At 39.6% G+C, this 19,689-nt stretch overlaps 2 protein-coding genes across 3 annotated transcripts in view; one reads left to right on the forward strand and one right to left on the reverse strand.

Moving 5' to 3' along the window:
• WIPF3 (WAS/WASL interacting protein family member 3) overlaps window positions 1-19,689 on the reverse strand; it is a 70,808-nt gene that overhangs the window by 49,730 nt on the left and 1,389 nt on the right. For both annotated transcript variants that reach the window (XR_004321436.1, XM_032483786.1), the window contains exon 2: window positions 665-814. Coding sequence is in view for 1 of the 2 variants with exons in the window: in XM_032483786.1 (XP_032339677.1) it covers window positions 665-757 (93 nt within the window). In the remaining variant the exon portion in view is untranslated. The remainder of the gene's footprint in view (window positions 1-664; window positions 815-19,689) is intronic.
• LOC116664746 overlaps window positions 10,091-19,689 on the forward strand; it is a 31,088-nt gene continuing 21,489 nt past the window's right edge. The window contains exon 1 of the mRNA XM_032482951.1: window positions 10,091-10,112. Within this exon, the coding sequence (XP_032338842.1) occupies window positions 10,091-10,112 (22 nt within the window). The remainder of the gene's footprint in view (window positions 10,113-19,689) is intronic.

Here is a 19,689-nt window from a genome sequence, read left to right on the forward strand (position 1 = left end):
TTTTTGTCCGAGAACACTCCAGAAAGATTCATTCAATATTTGTTGAGTCTTAGGTATTTGTGTGTCATTAGCAACGTTTAAAAGGGCTTATTCCCCCAAATTCCCAACCATATGGGTTTTGATAGGTTTATTTATTACGGCTATGTTTACGGGTATAACATGGTATTTGAAATTACTTTAAGTTGTGCTTTTTCAGTGCCAGCAAGCCTTCATAAGACCCATATGATAGTTTCATGAAACTATCACTTATAACTGTTCATCTCCTTCATGCCTTCTTTGTGTCAAATTCAGCAGTAGAACGTCAGCATTTATTCCTATTATTTCTATACATTGGTTAGAGAGCTTTCAGATGTAACTCATGTTATGGGCTTTCTTTCCATGCTCTTCAGGGCAAGGGCCAAGTTTCAGGTAGGTCTACGCCCCGGCACTACAGGTACGGTTAGTGTGCAATGCTGACGTCATAAGGGGTGACCTTTGATCTATGACCTCAGGCATACTCTGGCTCTCACCATAGCTCATGATTGTGCAGTGCGGCCGCAGGCCCACCCTGGAGCCGTGGAGCCAGCTACCTAAGATGCCACCTGCTCTACGGGAGCTGGTTCTGAACATTTAAAACCTGCTCAAGCGTATTCAAGTGAACCAGACTGAAAAAAACAGGTCTTACCGGGGGTGCAGATGGCGGGGGAGGGGGAGGAGCTCCCAGCGGTGGGGGAGGTGGAGGCAGAGGAGGAGGTGGTGGTGGCGGTGGCACTGGCATATGTCACAGCGCTGCTGTCTCTTTCTTACGAACGGTCCCAAGAGAATGGTTTCTGCTCTGAAAGGAAAAAAGGATAGTTTTAAACTTGGCTGTCTTTATTTATGGACGGGTAATACATGTCATGCAGAAGTACGCATATTGTAGACAGTTTCATTCTTTCACTCATTCATTCCATTCTTTCTTTCAATAAATACTGCCCACTGTGAGGCAGGTATTGCGTCAAGTGCCGGAGACAGAAAGAAGCAGCCAGATTTTAGGAAGAATTAGGTGATAAAACTGATAAAGTTTAGCTATTTATGTCTCAATATAAATAGAACATATTAATATATAAATAGCAACACCTCATTCCATAATAAGTATTTCAAATAACGGATTCTACCTCTTTAGCATTAAACTTTCATCATTTTGAATGCAATTTTAAAATATTCTGAACACACCCCCATTTTCCTAAGCAGAGCAAATGGAACGAAATTTAACCTTTTCTGAACGTTGGCAGGCTCAACGTTACTCATCTTGCCTGCAGCAAGGCTCACATGGGCATTACCTATTTTCCTGTTTCCCACTCTGCTGTTATTCTTACTTTTCTTGCTGCTCTTCTGTTGTTTCTATACCGTCACCTGGGTGGGGGCATGACACTTCTTCTCTGCAAATACTTTACATCTGGTATTTGCTACCAAGAGGGGTTTTGGGCATGATTCTGCAAATCGGTTGTTTCAGTTAATATTGTAGGATGTCTGATCTCCAGATAAATATGCTATTCCTCTGCAGAGTGTGTGTGTGCATGTGTGCATATGTTTGTATATGTATTTGTGTCTTAAAATCTATATGAAGACACACTGCAAAGACTTAGAACTCATACTAAAGAAAATCCCCAACTGTTTACAAAAATGAGGAAAACCTATATGAGAATCTAAAAACAATTTAAGCAGACATAGAAGTAAACCTCAGACTTAGGTAAGGTTGGGCAATTTTGTGTTCCTTCTGTCCTACTCAATGGAAGGCCAGAACAGACCTCTGTTTCTTCAGTGTTGAAATCCTGTTGCATTTGTATTATTCCATGTTAATATTCTTATCTCCTTGAGGCAAAAAGCAATTATGCAACATGGTACTTTATTCTTAACACAGTCCACTGGACTATAAATGACATTCAGAAACATTAAATAGTTTTGCCAAAGTCACACACAGCTGGTAACTGGTAGACCTGGGGTTGGAACCCAGGCTTATCAGCCTCTAACATCCAGCCTTTTTTTCGATGTGATTTTTCATTATTATGGTAAAATACTCATAACATCATTTTTAAAATCATTTTAGCAATTTTAAAGTATACAATTCAGTGGCATTAAGTACAGTTATCACCACTATCCATTCCCAGAGTTTTTTCATCAATCCAAACAGAAACGAATTAAATAATTTCCTATTCCTCCTGCCCCCGGTCCCTGGTAATCTCTGTTCTACTTCCTGTTACTGTGAATTTGCTTACTCTAGGTGTCTTAAATAAGTGGAACCAGACCATATTTGTCCTTTCGTATCTGGCTTATTACTCTTTTTTAATATATATATTTTATTGAAGTATAGTCAGTTTACAATGTTGTGTCAATGGCTTATTACTCTAAACATAATGTCTTCAAAGTTTATTCATGTTGTAGCATATACAGAATTTCATCCCTTATTATTCAATTGTATGTAGATACCCCATTTTGTTTATCCATTCATTTGTTGATGGACATTTTGGTTGTTTCTACCTTTTGGGTGTGGTGACTAATGCTACCATGAACACTGGTGTACGAATTTCTCTTCAAGACCCTGCTTTCAATTTGTTTGAATATATACCTAGGATTGGAGTTGCTGGATCACATAGTACTGGCCTATTTTCGGCAGGTTTAAGAATCCCCTAAAGTGGTATAAAAATTTTGAATGGTATAAAATATATGCATAAATTCAACTTTTGGGGGGAAAAGCCCATGGTAGTTTTCATATGAGTTCCAAAGAGAGACATGAGTTGATCATTACAGAAGACCATAATCTTCTTACAGTGTTACTTCCCTGAAAGAAGGGGCTTGATAATTACTATGTCACTGCCTCTTTCCCTTGATAGCAGAATGATTAGAAAAAAATAGTCATCAGAGTCAAAAGCACAAAACTATAGTAAAATTGGGCAGAGATCCTGGAGGAGAGTAAATACTTCTTCCAGGTAGCATGAGTATTATTTTATTACACAGTCTAATACATGTAATAACATAGGGTCAGACAAAGCTAGCATTCTACTGGCTGAACACTAAAGCAAGTTGGATGTGAGCCCACAAATTAGATGGAACAAATATAAATGATCAGTTATTTGTATTTTAACACTTTCTGTCATAGAAGACATCGAGTATATTCTTTATATACTCCTTAATTCAGTGGCAAAAATAATTTTAGTCAAAAATTTACAGTAGGGAATAAAGGGGTGGCTGAAGTATTAATAGAACAAGAGAAAATATAGAAGTCTCATTATATAAGGATTTTATCTTTTAACGAAGACAGATGAGAGGAGACAGACTTGCTTGGTGAAGAACTGTAATGGGATCAGAAGAGTAACTTACAAAAATGTATATGTCGCTTACCTAAGGGTTTTGTCATAGGAAAAACAACTGCAGGAAATCATTTTAAGGAGAACTGCATTAGAGTGATTCATGTAACCCCTCAGCACATGTTAGATTACATTTTCCAGCCTCCTCTGCTACTAGGTGTGACCATATGACTAAGCCCTGGCCAGCAGAATGTAGGCAGAAGTGACGTGCTCTACACCTCTAGGCAGGTCCATAAAGACTTTCTGTCCATAACTTTTCTCTCTTCCTCTATCCATTGGGTGGAAGCAAAGGTTCTTAGTGTGGGCAGAGTCACAAGATGTAATGATTCTGGATCCCTGACTCCTCTTTTTAAGGGACCTGCCAAATACCTGATTACACGTTACATACATGAGAAAAAAACTTCCGTGTTCAGGCACGGAGAGTTTGGAGTTAATCTGTTATAGCTACTAATATTTAACCTACCTAATACAGGAACTAAATAGAATACAGTTGATTCTCATTATCCATGGTGGTATGTTCTTTATAGTTGCCAAGAACACTGAGTTAGCAAATACCCAAACCATTGCTCCTAGGAGAATTACAGGGTGAGGATCCTGTAAACCTCTGGTCACAAGACTTTTGTCAGGTGATTAACATATAACTTTGTTTTATTTGTGTGTCTGCTTAAAGATACCTTATTTACTATAGATTATTGATTCATTAATATTAAACTCACAGCCAATGGCACTGTAACTCACATCTGAACAAAGCTGACCTAACACATGTGTTTTCTCCATAAAGCACATCCTGTGCTCAAGAACACTACACAGCACATCAGCACTACACCTGGGGGGTGGGGCGGGAACCAATGAAGTGAAATCACCAAGAAGCACAAAAATTTGAAAATCATCACACTAAGTAGAATATGGAAAGGTCACTTGTTTACAGAGAGAGAGCTGGAACAACGAGGCAGAGTGCTGCCTTCCTTGTTCAACCTCAGCTGGGAACATGCGTGGCACAAGGCTTAAGCCTTTCCCCACTCTGTACGTGACCATGAATGACCATGAAAGCGCCTGTGACTACTGACTTCAGGGTTACAGACACAGTTTAGGGAGCATATGATTAGCAAACTGTGGAATCCATGAATAATGAGGATTGACTGTATAATTTTTAAACCCCCTATATGTACTCAGCACTGCATTAGGTACCTACAATACACTGTTTTACTTAATCCTCTTAACAACTGTATGGTAGACACTGATATTTTCATAGGATAGATAAGCAAATTTTGTCTCAAAGAGGTTATATAATTTCTACTAAATTTCAGAAAAAGTACCAGAGCTGCATAAAAAAAAGCCATGGCCTTTCTGATCTAAAACCTCTCTTTGTTTTACTAACTTGGTATAATTCAGATCTTATTATGTCTCTGCTTTCATTTTGCAAAGATTTTAAAGAATTTCTGAGACCCTCAAATGAAAAGGACCTCGTACAGTTAAGTATAATTCTTCCATGTACTTCTCCCTAACCTAAGCATCCTCGTTCTCCATCTGGTTTTATCCTTATACATCTGAGAGTGATCGGGCGCCACTGGGCTTCTGTCTTGTTGAAATCACAGGAATGATTTTTCAAACTCTAAGATTAAAGGATATTTTTATATTCAGTACTTGATGGCTGTGAAGGCTTTTTCCTGACAGATATAATAATTAAGCAATTATCTAGTGAAGTATTTGTTAAAATCTGACAGTTAAGAATGCAGAGCTCCAGGAAGTCACAGGCTGTACCCATGAGCTCTTTGATGCTTTGTGCTCTCCCGACACATTTAAAAATGTTATTTTGCTCTGTAATGTATTAAAAAACGCTTAGGATAAAAAAAAGCCAGATTCTTAAAGGCTTTTATATTTTCTTTCAACTCATGAAATAACTCTGTAAAATAGCATCAAGATGTATGTAAGATACTCAAGCACCATTAGAGGGTGGCGAGGGGAACGAACTAACACCATTTCCGAGTGAGACTCTGAATACAGGGGACAGTGCTAGTCTTGGAGTCAGACCAGGGTTCTACTTCTGCTTTTGTTTTTTCCCAGCTCCGCCGCCTTGGTCAAGTTACTTAACCTAAGTGGGTCTCATTTCCTTTATCTTTAAAATAGCTACAATGCTTAATTCTTAGTTTGTTATCAGGATTAAAACAAAGACTAGATGAAGAACATAATACAGGTCCTGACACAACGCAGACGCTTAACTGAAGCTGTATTTATCATCATCACACCACCACCTCCACCACTGCCACAAATAACTATAATAAAAGGTGCAGTAGCATAAACGCCCCAAGAGAGGTGTGGAGTGCATCGCCAATTCATACACGAGGAAGGGGGACAATATATAAATATTTGGTAGAAACTATTGCACTTTTCAACAGGTAAAAAGGTTGCTATGAGAGTCGTTTCTAGTTAGAAGAAGCAGCACATGAGCAGAGAGAACAGAAGTAGGAGAGTGCAAGCCGCTGGGAGGCTCTGCATGCATGGACGAGAAGAGGAAAAGGCTGGAACCACAGAGGGTCTTACAGGACATGACGCTATTCTGCAAGTGTCTCCTTCCTTGGGTCGGGGTGGACATCTGTCCTGCTGTGGCTGTCCACCATCTTTCTAACACTTTGCCTATGCCTGAGGACTCTCTCCCATTATGAGTCCTGCCTCCCTCAGCCAGAAGCCAGGAGTGCTTTGTCCAGCATCACTTCCAGGCAGGGAGCTGACTTGTGACCATCAACTCAGAGGTGAGGAAACAGCGGGAGGATAAGGTGTGGAGGGGCCGGGGCCAACAGGAGAGAAGACCTGGGTCTGGCGCACGAGGGCCCCCTCAGCTCTGGCTAACTGATACTCCGTGGGAATGTAAGTCCAGTATTGGCCAGATCTTCCCATTTCCCCCCACAAAATAACCATAATCCAGATTTTCATGTGCAATCCAGTTTTGAAATGTAGATAACCAAATCAAAAAGCATTTTTAAAAACTGGTGGGCCAACAGAACATGTATGCAGGTCACACAGGATGCACCGACTGCCTGAGTACAACCGCCTTCCCAGGAGCCGGTGGGGCAGGGGTGGGGCAGGGGTACTGATGCCCTCTTGGTGCAGATGATGACTTCCCCTCCTACCCCTCTGCTCCCCTTCCTTCCCCACCTGGTTCGTCTGTCTGTTCTCATTCAGAGAGAGATGTAGGCTAGGCTTGCCTATCTTTTTATATTGCAGTGTTAAATATGTATATATACCAACTGAGCTTTGTGAGTTATTTCAGGGAGAAATAACTCACTGTCAACAATTTTACACACTAGTTGCTCTTGTCTCAAATGCTTCTTTTCCCCAAGAGTAGTTTGTCAGATTACAGCTGTTCACAAATAGAAAATGTGCCTATTTAAAAAATAAAAGCAAGAAGGATTATTGCTACTATTTGACAAAAGCATCTTTTGCTGCTTCTAAAAATACATTTGAATAGGAATCTGAAAATCAGGTTCTCTGGGCACTCATTACTTTTTATGTTTTGACACTGTCCCACTGAGTCCCTTGCTGTCAAGTCAGGGAAAGAGATGAGAGATTTCTCACCTCTGAATTAATGCAGGTGGAGGAAACCCATGAGGCGGTCCATTTCTCACGTCACGGTATCAGCAGGGTCCTGCCACTTTACCAGTCAGTCATTTACTTATCAAAGGTGCCCATGGCCAGGAAATCACAACACCAAAGCCCATGAGCATATCAGGCACACATAAAAAGGTTCTCAAAACACTTGTGGTAAGGTTGCCAAAGCTGTAAGTAAAATAATAAAGGAATTTTTTTTGAAAAGCTTCTCTCCAAGTGATGGTGACAATGATTTAAAAGTGGTCACTTTCTATTGTCACTTCCTCATTGTTTCAGAGCAGAGTCTCTAGGCAGAGTCCTCTCCCGGGACTTCCTACCTGAAGGTCCTATGCCCCACCCACCAGTTCTCTCAGTGAAGACCGTCCTCTTACTGGCCAGATGGAAGTTGCTGCTCTCACTCTTCTCAATGGTACAAAATTCCCTGAATATTTAGCCTTTTGGGGGAAGTTGGCCTAAGGAAGCAAGGAAGCAAGGGACAGGATAGGGGATTAAAAAAATAAAAACAACACAGGATAAAAAAATCCTTGAACATTTGTGTTCTAGATTACAGTAAAATGAGTTAGCCCTGATACAGCCCTTGCTATGTGTCAGGCTCTAGTCTTAGAGCTTTCACATATAAACCCATTTAAGCCCCACAATATCCCAATCAGATAGATATTATTATTATCAACATTCTTCAGATGAGGAAACTGAGGCCCAGAGAGGTTAAGAAACTTGCCCAAACTCACACAGTGAATTACCAGAGGAGCTGGTATTCAAATACAGAGCGTCTGGCTCCAGAGTCCAGGCTGTTAAGCACCGTGCTAACTTAAGTCACTTGTAAACATGACTTTTATAGTATTTGTCACATCCACATACCACCTGAACTTACTTTTAGTTAAACTGTTTATTTTACAAAAGAAAGTTTGTCACCATAAATGGAAAACCAGTATCATTTGCCATAAATAGATGGTAATAATAAAGATCAACTTAATAATTATTAAAATAAAAATGTTCATCCATGTACCATCTAAACTCATTTCAGGTCTGCCTAGTGACACCTAAACCCCAGTGCTTTGGGGGAGAGTGATCTAGAGCAATGCTTCCCAAACTTTAACGGAGGATCAATCACCTGGGGAGGTCCTGTTAAAATGTAGGTTCTGATTCTGTAGGTTGAGGGTGGGACCTGAGATTCTGCATTTCTAACAAGCTCCCAGGTGAGGCCAACACTGCTGGTCTGGGGAACCACACCTTGAGTAGCTCTAGAATGTGGACGCTTGTCAGAAAGGCACAGTACCCACCCCAGACCTACTGAATCAGAATCTTTGGGAGTATCCCGTCAACAAGTGATTTTTGTTCCCGCTAAAGTTTGAAAAGCCTTATTCTAGGACAAGCAGGATGATGAAACGCTCTGCCCCATATAGGTGGAAGTTGCGCCCTCTCCTGAGAAGCCTCTTCTTCTGCAGACCCATTTGCTTTTGGTAGGCTGGGTCCATGACAATGGCACACTGTACTTAGGACTGGAATTGACATACACAAGGGAAAGAGAAACCGAGTTGAGTGCCCATTCACCTCTCACACAGGTGACATGAGGGGTTTCCCACACTGGAGAAATCCCAGCCAGGACAACAACTCTTGAGGCTGAATCTGCTCAGGCCTGACAGGATATGATAGTTACCTGCTGAAATGCTTAAAGGATTACTGCAGATTGTCCATGTGTGTTCTAAAATGAACATACACTTGAAGCACAATCTAATAGGAAAGCTACTAGGCCACACCTACAATGAGCTCAAAAATTGGTTTCCTTTTATAAGACTCTTATTGAAACACAAATTTGTTCCCAGATCATTGAATTCATTATAAGATTTGAACAGTATTTGGTGAAAGGAAAAATGGAGATACTGATAATAATTATCACTGACTCAGATGTTTAAATTATGGCTAAATGCTGTAAAAATCGTGTGTGTGTGGTTCCAAGGGTAAAAGAAAAAAACATTGATTTCCTGTCTTTTTTTTCTTGCTGCCTTTGAATTAGCTAAAAGAAGAACAAGGGTTATTAAAAATACATGATATTAATCACACATTTATAAGTGAGCCTCATTTTATATAATAGCTACGCTTCTGAAAAATGGCATCTCTAATTTTGGAAAAATCGAGGTATGCTTTAAGGATCCAAAAGTAGTTTATTATTCAACGGAAACTCATAATCAATGTTATAAAATAATGAGTCATTTAGATGGTAGACTTTACAAAAAGGGTGTTTTTTACTTTCTAAAAAGTAAATCTACTTTTCATTCAGGACTGTGACCACTCCTAAAAACGCTGCCCTGAGAATCTCTGAGGAAATAATGTGCGACTGGAGGGGGCACAGGGAACCAGTCTGCAAGACACAGCCTTTCTTTTCAAATTGTACTTCTGAGACTTTAGTTTAAGTGTTTTCACCTTATTCCTACTGCTCCAGCTCGGGCCAGAGCTGGACTGAACAGATTCTGGTGCCTCCAGCCCCCGTCCAGTTTGAACTTCTGCTGGAACCTCAAACAGCCTGTGGCAAGGAGGCTTCCTCAGCTCTGTCACCAGGCAGGTTCCATCCCATGGCAGCAAGCACAGGTCACTGACAGCCAAGTCTCATAAACTGACGGGAGGTCTCACCTCTCAGACCACAGGGCACTACCGCCTCGATTTACACACACTCCTTTCTTAAAGGCTCTCTAATACGGAGTCAAGTTCTCCATCTCATCCTCCACTCTGTTCTAAGCATCCTGCCCTCTACCCACCCCACACCCATGACACTGTCTTACAGCACTTCTCTTTATATCTCTATGCCTTGATCCATGCGATGCAGGCTGCGTGTGATGGCCTTCGCCACCTGGAAAATTCCTACGAATTCTTGAATACACACTCAGGTGCCAACTTCTCTGCACAGATTTTCTTCTCCCTCTGCCAGAGCTAACTCTTGCTATAGTGCTTTGTTTGCAATTTTGTTATAACACTAGGGACTCTGACAATTCTCTTTCACACGTCTGTGCATCTTCCTTCACTGGACCACGGGCTCCTCGAAGGTGCAAAGATAGGAAGTATGTCTTAGGTATCTTGGTATTGCCGAGGCCAAAGGTAATGCCAAATACTATTGCTTTGGTAGTGCTATGGGGAATAAATAGAAAACATATATATTAGGGGCCATGCCAACTGCTCAAGCAAAAGGTGAGGACACACCTGGGCAGCAGCACAGTATATAAATTGTGTGTCTACAGATTAAATAATTATCTTAATGATCTTTAAGGGAAAATACTACAAACTAAAATAGAAAGGGAAGAAAAAGCAGGAGAAATTCCTGTCCAATTGCAGACCTTATTAGCGTGGGAATAAAATGTATTCTGGATGTGGGGTTCTCAAAGCTTACAGTGCTCACCAGAAAAGCTTCACCTGGTGTGTTAGAAATGCTATAATCAAAGAGGAATAGTTCGACAGTTGGGAGAACTTGTCTCTAGCTCTGGCTCTACTGCCCATCTATTTCTCCATCTAGAAAAAGGGAAAGAGTGCTCCTTCCTTCCTGATTGGCATGAATGTGAGGACCAAATGAGTATTGCTTTCAGGCAAGTTCTAAAGAAATCAAAATTAGTACATGATCCTCTCTAAAAAGTGAAGTTCTTTCAAATATAATTTTCTTAATTAAGGATATGGTGGAAATGGAAATGCTTGTCCTTAAGGGCAGCAGAGATGAGGCTTTAGTCTCAAATTAGAAAACACTTTCCAAAATAAAGCTGAGTTCAGGGAAGTCTTCTGGTTTTCAGATGGTGGAGTGAAAATATCTCTGTTCCTTCCTTTTCTTGGAAACCATTTCAAAATAGTAAGGAAAGGGAAACTCAGAAATATAAACTTATCTTGGGAAGGTGGGGACGGTAAAAACTAGACTTCTGTAACCGTGAATTTCAATGAATGAGACAGGGCTGTCGGATGTCCAGGGTGATCAAAAACAGGATACAGGTAAGGCGTTGTAGAGAGCAGGTCTGTGGCTGCAGACCTCAGACAAAGCCCACACGCTGTCATTCTCCAAAGCAGGAAGCACTGGCGCTTTGGTGAGGAAGCTCCATCAGCACTTGTTTAGAATAATAGAAAAGGGTGTGTAGGATGGCACAAGAGTGACCCTGAACCCTCGACCCACCACGGAGCAGGGCAGGTGGCAAATCAAGCCATTCCAGCAGGTGCACTGCTAGAAATGAGGTGGGGCAAAGGAGAGAGTAAATCATGAGCAGCCTAAAGCCACTCACTTTCTCTCTCTCCCTCTGTAATAAGGAGCACTTCTCTGAGCCAAAGAGAACTCTCCCTGGTCTAGAACCTCAAAGAAATCTCCTGCAAATAGTTGATCCAAGAAGAATGCAACTCATTCTAAAATGAATACTAAAAAGGGGAACCAGTAAAGAGAACCAGTACAAGATCTACACAAAAAACTAGGGGAAAAAAAGTGGGGGAAGAAATAGGAAAAAGGAGAGATGATAGATGAAGAACACTGATCAGAAAAAAATACTGCCATGAAGCAGATGAAAACTGTGACAAGGTATAAAATTATTAGCTGGAAGAACTTTATGAAACAATTATCCCTCTCAAATAAGGACCCAAAGAAGAAAAATGAGGACTCTGAGAAGTGGCGAGGCAGTGGAAGATGAAACAGAATGTGGCAGAAGTGAGAGAGAGAAATGGAGTCCACACCACAAGGAGCTCAAAGAAAACAGGTATTGTTGAAAACACATCAAGGACCATGAAGAACTGAGAAAAATGAGCAAAATAAATGGAAACAGATGAAGAATTTAAAAGGATTAGAGAGAAAGAAAATGATAGATGTGGAAGACAGACAAAAAATAATTGGTTTCTCTTAATAAAAGACATAAATAAATGGAAGAGAATATATATTCAAAAATAGAATCACAAATATATAATATTAGAAAAATTTTCAAAAATAAAGTTTAATTCTATAGATTCAAAGGCACATGATATCTGAAGAAAAATGATACAGTTTCAGAGTCAGATATGCCACAGTATCCCAGAGAAATAAGGTATGACCCCCAAAATTTATACCCAGCCAAACTGTCATTGTGGTCAAAAAGCCTGTGTGACAGATGTCTTTAAACATGTGAGAATAATGTTTCCTGAATTATCCTTGTATTGAAGATACTACTATAGGAAAAAGCTTTAGCCAACTGAGAGTTGAAGAGAGAAATTAGGGCAAAAAGAAAGACAGTGAATATTGATTTAACCACAGAACCAAGGCTTAAGCACCTATGGAATTATGGTAACAGAAATGAATATAACTATTATTAATCACGGCAAAATAGAAAGATATAACTAACAAACTTGGTAAGTAAAAGGGAAGATGAAGTGGGAGATTATGTATATTAATTTCCTTAGCTTGGAGTCAAAGTATACATACAACACTGTATTAGTTTTAGGCATACAATGTAATGATTTCATATATGTACATAGTGCAAAATGATTGCCTGTTTGCTATGACTTAAATACTTAAATTTCTTAGCACTTTATAGTTTACCTGTATTAACAGTTTGTATTACTACAGCAATTCTTTGTTTAGCAGAAAAAAAATCAATAACCCAATAGAAAAATTGACAATGGGTAAGCAATTCACAGATAAGGAAATACAAATAACATTTAAACACATTTGAAGATGCTCAGCCTTATCCTTAATTAAACAATGTAGGTCAGAACCACAACAAGACATCATTTTTCACCAAGATTGATGAAGATCAGAGGTTTGGTAAATGTGTCATGGAGAGGGTGCAAGGAATCAGATCATAATTATTGGCAGAAATATAAATTAGTACAACCTTCTGTAAAGGGCAATGAGTAAACATATCAAATATTTTAAATATACTTTCTAATTCCAGGAATTTACCTTACTGATACACTTACAAGAAATAATGTGTACAGTGACAATCACTGCAGTATTGGTTTTAATAGCAAAGGCTGGAAATAACATAAATCCATTGACTGGGAACTCGTTATTAAATTACAGTTCATATCTTATAATGGCATACTAGGTAGCCATTAAAAACATATGGCAGCCCTATAGGAACCAATATGGAATGATCTTCAGGTTATATTAAGTAAAAAAAAGCAAGCATCAGAAAATGTATATAGAATGAGCATGCCTTTATTTGTATTATATGTGTATACCAACAAATACAGGTATATGTAAATGTGCATATGTATGTATGGAATATCTCTGGAAGAATGGATAACAACTAGTTAGTCTGAGATTGGGGTGTGAGACTTACTTTACACTATATATCTTTTTTACATTTCTTAAAGTATGTATTTTGGGCATTATTACCCATTTGTAAAACTAATTTAAAAAATAAAAGTCCTGGATTGCTTTCTTTACTTGGGACAATTGGGAAGAAGTATTCTTAAAAATGCTTTGCCCCATCTGAATTAGGAGACCCCTCTACATCTAAAAGGTAAATACAAGTGAATAAAGAATGAATAAATGAATAAAGAAAAATATTAATGTGTCCTGACGATTTGGGCTAAGTTAGCTGGATCCACAAAGAACATTCCTGCGAGCTGACCTGAGGCTTCGCTGGGCTGGCTGTGCATGCAGACTTCCATGACAGCTGAGACTACCCCTACCGCCATCCACAAGTGTCAAGCATGACTGATCAAGTGGGCTCAGAAAACAACCAAGAGAAGAGTGAAAAAATTCTCCTCAAACCAACCCATAACCTCTAAGGTTTAATTCTTCTATTGATACATGGTTGATACACAATGAGGAACAGTTTTAAGACGTGACTGTCCATTAGGCATGAATCGTTTGTAAGTTAGTTCCATAAAACCTTATATGTGAATTTATAGTAGCAGTGTTCATTACAGCCGAAATGTAGAAACAATCCAAATCTCCATCAACTTACGAGTGGATAAACAAATTGCAGTATGGCCAAGCCATGACATATTACTTGGCAATAAAAAGGAATGAAGGACCGATAATGCGCTATTGCATGTATAAACCCCCAAAAGTGCTAAGTGAAGAAGCTAGTCACAAAAGGCCACATACTGTGTGATTCTATTTATATGAAATTCTAGAATAGGTAAATCCATAGAAATAAAAAGTAGATTAGTGGTTGGCAGAGCTGAGGAGAAGGGGGGTGGGAAGTGACTGCTAATGGGTTTCTTTTCGGGGTGATGAAAACGTTCTGGAATTAGATGATGATGATAGTTGTGTAACTCTGTGAATATTCTAATAACCACTGAATTGCATACTTTAAAAGAGTGACTTTTGAAATGTGAATTATATCCCAATAAGGTTGTTATTTAAAAAAAAAAACTGGTGTGCAGCATGATTAATATCAAGCAAAACAGAATCCAGGGCAAAACATATTAACAGAAATATAAGTGTTCTGGAAAACACTTAACAAATAAATGAAAAGGTAATTAATTGGTTCCATGGCTTATGGACCATGAAAAGCATAAGAACCCTCCGGGGCAGGTCTTCTATGATTGAAGGGAGTGGGCACATATGGAGTGTATGGCAACTGGTCCCTGCAAGCATGGTGCTCAGGGAGGCAGGCTGTTAAGGAGTTTGAGCTTCATTCTGTAAGCTTTTAAAGAAAGGAGAGATGTTAGACACTGGTGTTTTAAAAACAGCACCCTGGGGGTCACATGTGGAAAATGAAATATAGGGAGAAACAGCAGCAAATAGGTAGACCGATCTGGGGATCCATGCGAGTGAGGATGGGTGTTCATCTGAATTAGAATAACAGCAATGGGATAGAGCCAAGGAGGATAATAGTTTGGACATCTGGGAACAGGGAGAAGGAAAGGCCAAGGAAAACTGGGAATGGGGAGAAGGAAGAGCCCAGGATAACCTCAAGGCTCCTTGCCAAGACCATCTAGCATTAATTAAAGAAGGCAGGAGAAAGTGCGTGGGTGTTGGGGGTGGTGAATGGGCGGGAAGAAGTGAGTATAATTTGAAATATATGAGGTCCTTTTGGCAAATGGAAATTTAGATCTGAAGTTTAGAAAAGAAGCAGGGCTGGTGATAGTGATTTAGGAATCTACATAAGGCAGTTGGGTGCGTTTTATTCTCTAATGTTAATTGTATGAAAAACTAGAAAAGCAAAACATTTTAAATTACTGAGTCACCTTCTGTAATCTCTAATTAAGTCAAGGACATGGCTAATAATGGAAGTTAAGTCAGGTGGCTGATACGTCTAGTTGCCTACTAATAACCATTTCCTCTTCTTCCTCATAGCAAAACCCCTAATGAGAGACAGGGGTGACAGGTGCAATTTACCCAGCTAAAAATATTTGATTTCCCACTCTTCACATTTTAGAGCAACACTGTGACATTATTCTGGCCAATGAGAGGTAGGCAGAAGTAGTTGGGGAAGGCGTCACTTTCTATATAAAAAAAGCAAAACCTCCCTGATAGAAAGCCCCTCACTCTTTAGCTATTTACACCTTCCTTTTCTTTCTGCCTGTACTAAAGAAGCCTAGAGATACAGCAGCCATCTTGTGACCATGAGGCAACTAGATGTAGGGTGATGTCCTACTGGATGAGGGAGGACATCAAAGCAGGAAGATAGAAAGAGACTGATTCTCTGATAGCTCTGTTTGAGTTTCTGCATCAGCCCTGGACTACCCTTTTTGGGAGTCTAGTTCCACAAGACAAACTTGTATCTGTTTAAGCCAGATTCTGATGTGTGTGCTGTTTTTGTTTCATTTGTTTTGGCAGCTGAATGCAATCCTAGCAGATACAAATCATATTTGGACTAATATATATACAGTGAGACTAAAAAGACATGACCATTATTTCACTTAGTGAAAAAAAGTTTAAAAATCAAACATCATTTATTCTTACTACCAAAAAGTACTGAAAGTATTAGGAGGCTTAAAAGATAGTACAGAGCACTGGATATTTCTTTTTCCAAACAGTGAATGATAAAATTTGCACCTAAAGGGAGATTATGGGACTACCAGTATCAAGAAAATTCATGAACACATCCACTAATGAATATATGTGCATGATGACACTTTTTGGACTTTTCTGGATTAAATAAACTGACTAGCTCACTTAAGTAGCTTCAGTCAGAACGAATGTTCTTAAAGATGGGATTGTTCACCTGACTCACAAGAATTATAATCTTTGGAACAAAGAATCTTTCTACTCTCACTACTGGCACTCAGTAAACATAGCTAAGGACATAGCATAACCCCAAACCACAGTGTTCTGGCCTTTCACAGAGAGCTTTTATTGGGCTGAGCTCTGGGAGTATGTCTCTGGAACTGCAGTCAATAACATTCTAGGAAACACTTATTATTACCTTCTACCACCAAACTTCCATTGTATTCATGGCAGGGACTGACTAAGCTGAAGACTTAGATCTCTATTGCAACAGTGACTGCTCTGAAGATTCGCCAGGAGAAAGCTATCCCAGGTTTCAGGACCAGAAAAAGCTGTGTAATGGATCCCTTTTTATCTCCTGGTCACTGTGAATCAGGTAATTATTTGTGTCTTCCTCTTTGTTTTGGCCACTGGGAAGCTCTGACAAATTTTTAATCTCATCTCTGGAAACTACACCAAACCTTATAGTAAACTCATCTCTAGAAATTACCTGCACCTTACGATGTAGTCTTGTCCCCTAAGTTACCTCCGCTTTTATCTTGCTTTCTAATCTGTTTGCTCTCTTTACCCCACTTTTATTATCCATTAATTTTATGTTTACTCCCTATTTTTGTAAACTCCTCAAATGCTTTATGAAACCAGGAACATTTAAGGCAAATAATTTTTAAAAGCATCAGATAATAATAATAATAAAAATAATAACAGCTAGTTTATTGAACATTGCTATGAACCAGGCACTGTCTTAGGCACTGAACTTTTTTAAAGTTATTTACCCTAAATATGAGATAAGTAGTATTATTATACCCATTTTACAGATGAGAAAACTAAAGCACAGAAGGGTGAAGTAATTTGTCCAAGGTTGTACAACAAATAAATGATGATGCAAGATGCAAACAACCCAAGCATTCTGAATTACAAAAATTTTACAAAAGAAGAAATAATAATGTTAAATTTCTAAAGAAGCAGAGGTCTTTTGATCTTACAGGCTAAGATTAGCATCCTTCAGCTTTAAAGGAGATATCCATTGTACATCTCATATGCACAATCAAGCCTGATGATCCATATTAACAGGGGGGAATGAGACAGTAGAAATCAAAAGGATAGTTAATCCAAATTGGCTTTCGATCTTGGAATATGAAGGTATTCATTCACTCAGTCACTCATTCATTCAGTACTCATCATGTGCCACACACGGTGCAGGAGCTGGGAAAAGAGATGAAGCACACATAGCACCTGACCTCCAGGAGTTCACGTGCAATAAGGGAGAGTCAGACAAGTAAAAGGCGGATCCTCGAGGTTATGAGTGGGCTGACGGCAGACCAGAGAGGGGTGTGGCACGATCACTCTGAGAACAGTTTTGCCCTTGGCCTCTGTGTCCATCTGATAATGGGAGTAAGAAGAATCAACTCCCTTATAGGGCTGTTGTGTTGATTTTATATGCAGAAAGCTCTTAGCTGAGCCGGACACAACTAAGCACTGAGTACGAGGTAGCCTTAGCTTTTAAGGAACAGTGGGTGGAAGCCTGGGCTCCTTGCATTCACATGGACACAAGTACTAGGAGCTCAAGAACTGAGGCTCCCCACTGCCTCCTCCTAGCCACCCCTAGGAGCCAACAGGCTCACAGTCCAGAGACAGGCCTGGCACTTCCTTTCTGGATGCCACCATCTCAAATTCAGTGTCATGCTGGAATACACTGCCCACACAGGATCTTGAATATTTCTTCAAGATGCACTTGAAAATCTTTCACAGTGTCTGGCCCACATCATGCCCACCTGGCATCTTTGCCACATTGGCTCTCCTTCACTTTATCTATTTGGCACTTCAACCGGGCAGTTGACTACACGATTCCTCTGCTGCATAACAGGTCAGGTTCCTGCTTGGGCAGGTCTAAGGAAAGACCTGACTAGAATTACAAAGGAAGTTTCAAGCGCACTTATGGGCTGAAGCCAGTGAGAAAACATATGTGCTGCACCTGCTTGGCATCAGCTGGGAACCGTCCGTCTCTTCAGTTTTGTGCAGTAGCTAAATAAGAAGTAATTAATCACTTTCTCACCAACCTTAACTCATATTTAATACTTCCGTCTCGAAGTCTGTTTTGTCATGCTCTCAGCAAAGTCAGTCAAACGTTACGATTCCTTTCTAAATATTCCAGCAGCCAGATGGCAGGAACACTAAGTGTGACATGGCAAAACTCACCTAAAGATAACTTCATGATGCATAATCACGCTTGATGGCAGATTCATCCAGACACCTCTTTAGCTGCCCCACTTAATCCAGGTTCTCCAAACCAAAACTTTCTAATTCCAAGAATAAGACATTCAACTCTGCAATACGATATTGGCTGGTAAAACAAACATGTTTCTACTCCTGTAGGTTCTGAATTTTAGGCAGAAGTATAAAAATCACTAGAAGAACACACTTCAGAACATATTTCTCAAGATTTATCTTTCGAAACCTGTATCCTAAAGTTTCAAGTATTTCTGTGCCAAATGCAAGGGTATTTATAACATGTTTGCTGGAAAACAAATTTCCATCCTTCTGTTGAGTTATTTCTGTAGTTTTAACCTAAGCGTTAATAAACATATTCATAAATTCTATAATGTTGGAAAATTGACCATTCCTCACTGGTGAAAATTCTACATGTTCTCCTCTAGAGTGGATTACATTTTGGTTTCTCAGATCTTTTCTAAGTAATATTATTTATTCTTGGTGTGTGTGTTTGAGTGACTGCAAAATCACAACCCGTACTATATGATTTCTGAACAATAAATCTCCTAAAAACAGTGTTGCCAGGCTGAGCCAGCTGGCTTTCTCCTGTTCCTAAAACTGTATGTTCTTAGACACACACACACTTCCTCCATCCCTTCTGCTGCTGGCTAACTTCAGTCTGTGACACAATCTCATACTCAACAATTACATTAACAACACAGACTCCTGGAAAGCCACCAAGAGGGGGCACGGCAGGAGCTAGCCTTCAAGTCTCTGTCACCTTGATGGCTCTGCCCTGATTCAGGTGGCTGAAAATTGTGTTTATGGTTGCATGTATAGAATTTGAAGTCTGTGTACCCAGGTTTTTAACCCCACTCCCCTAACACATTTAACCTCTGTGACCTTTCATTTTCTCATCTATAAAAAAGGCACAAAAACAGTATCACCCTTAAAGAATTGTGAGTCATCTGAGTTGATACACGTAAGGCATTTGGTAAGGCCCTCAGCAGCATGTATTTCATTTCCCGTATTGCTGAACTTTCTTTGCTCCCTGTTCTTTCTTTTTCTGATTTGCTTTGTATGGTTTTTAAATGCATCTTTAAAAATGCATTGGCTGGAAAACTGCACTAATCTGGGTGCTACCACAGTAAGTGGATCTATAGCATTAAAATTTTATTTACATTTTTACTGAGATAAAACTTACATAAGTCAAGTGCACAAATATCAAGGGAATTACCTCATAAATATCTATATGTGTACACCTGTGTTACCATTCCTTAGGTCGAGGTAGGGGAGCACTTCTAGCACCTCAGAAGCCTCCCTCCCTGTCCAGGTCATTACAAGGCCCAAAGGCAACCCCTCCTCTAACTTTCACCCCCATGATTAGCTTTGCTTTAAAAAAAAAAAAAAATCAGGGAAGGCTGGAATCCCAGAGGT

This window comes from Camelus ferus, chromosome 7 (genome assembly GCF_009834535.1).
Source record: "Camelus ferus isolate YT-003-E chromosome 7, BCGSAC_Cfer_1.0, whole genome shotgun sequence".
NCBI classification, from domain to species: Eukaryota; Metazoa; Chordata; class Mammalia; order Artiodactyla; family Camelidae; genus Camelus; species Camelus ferus.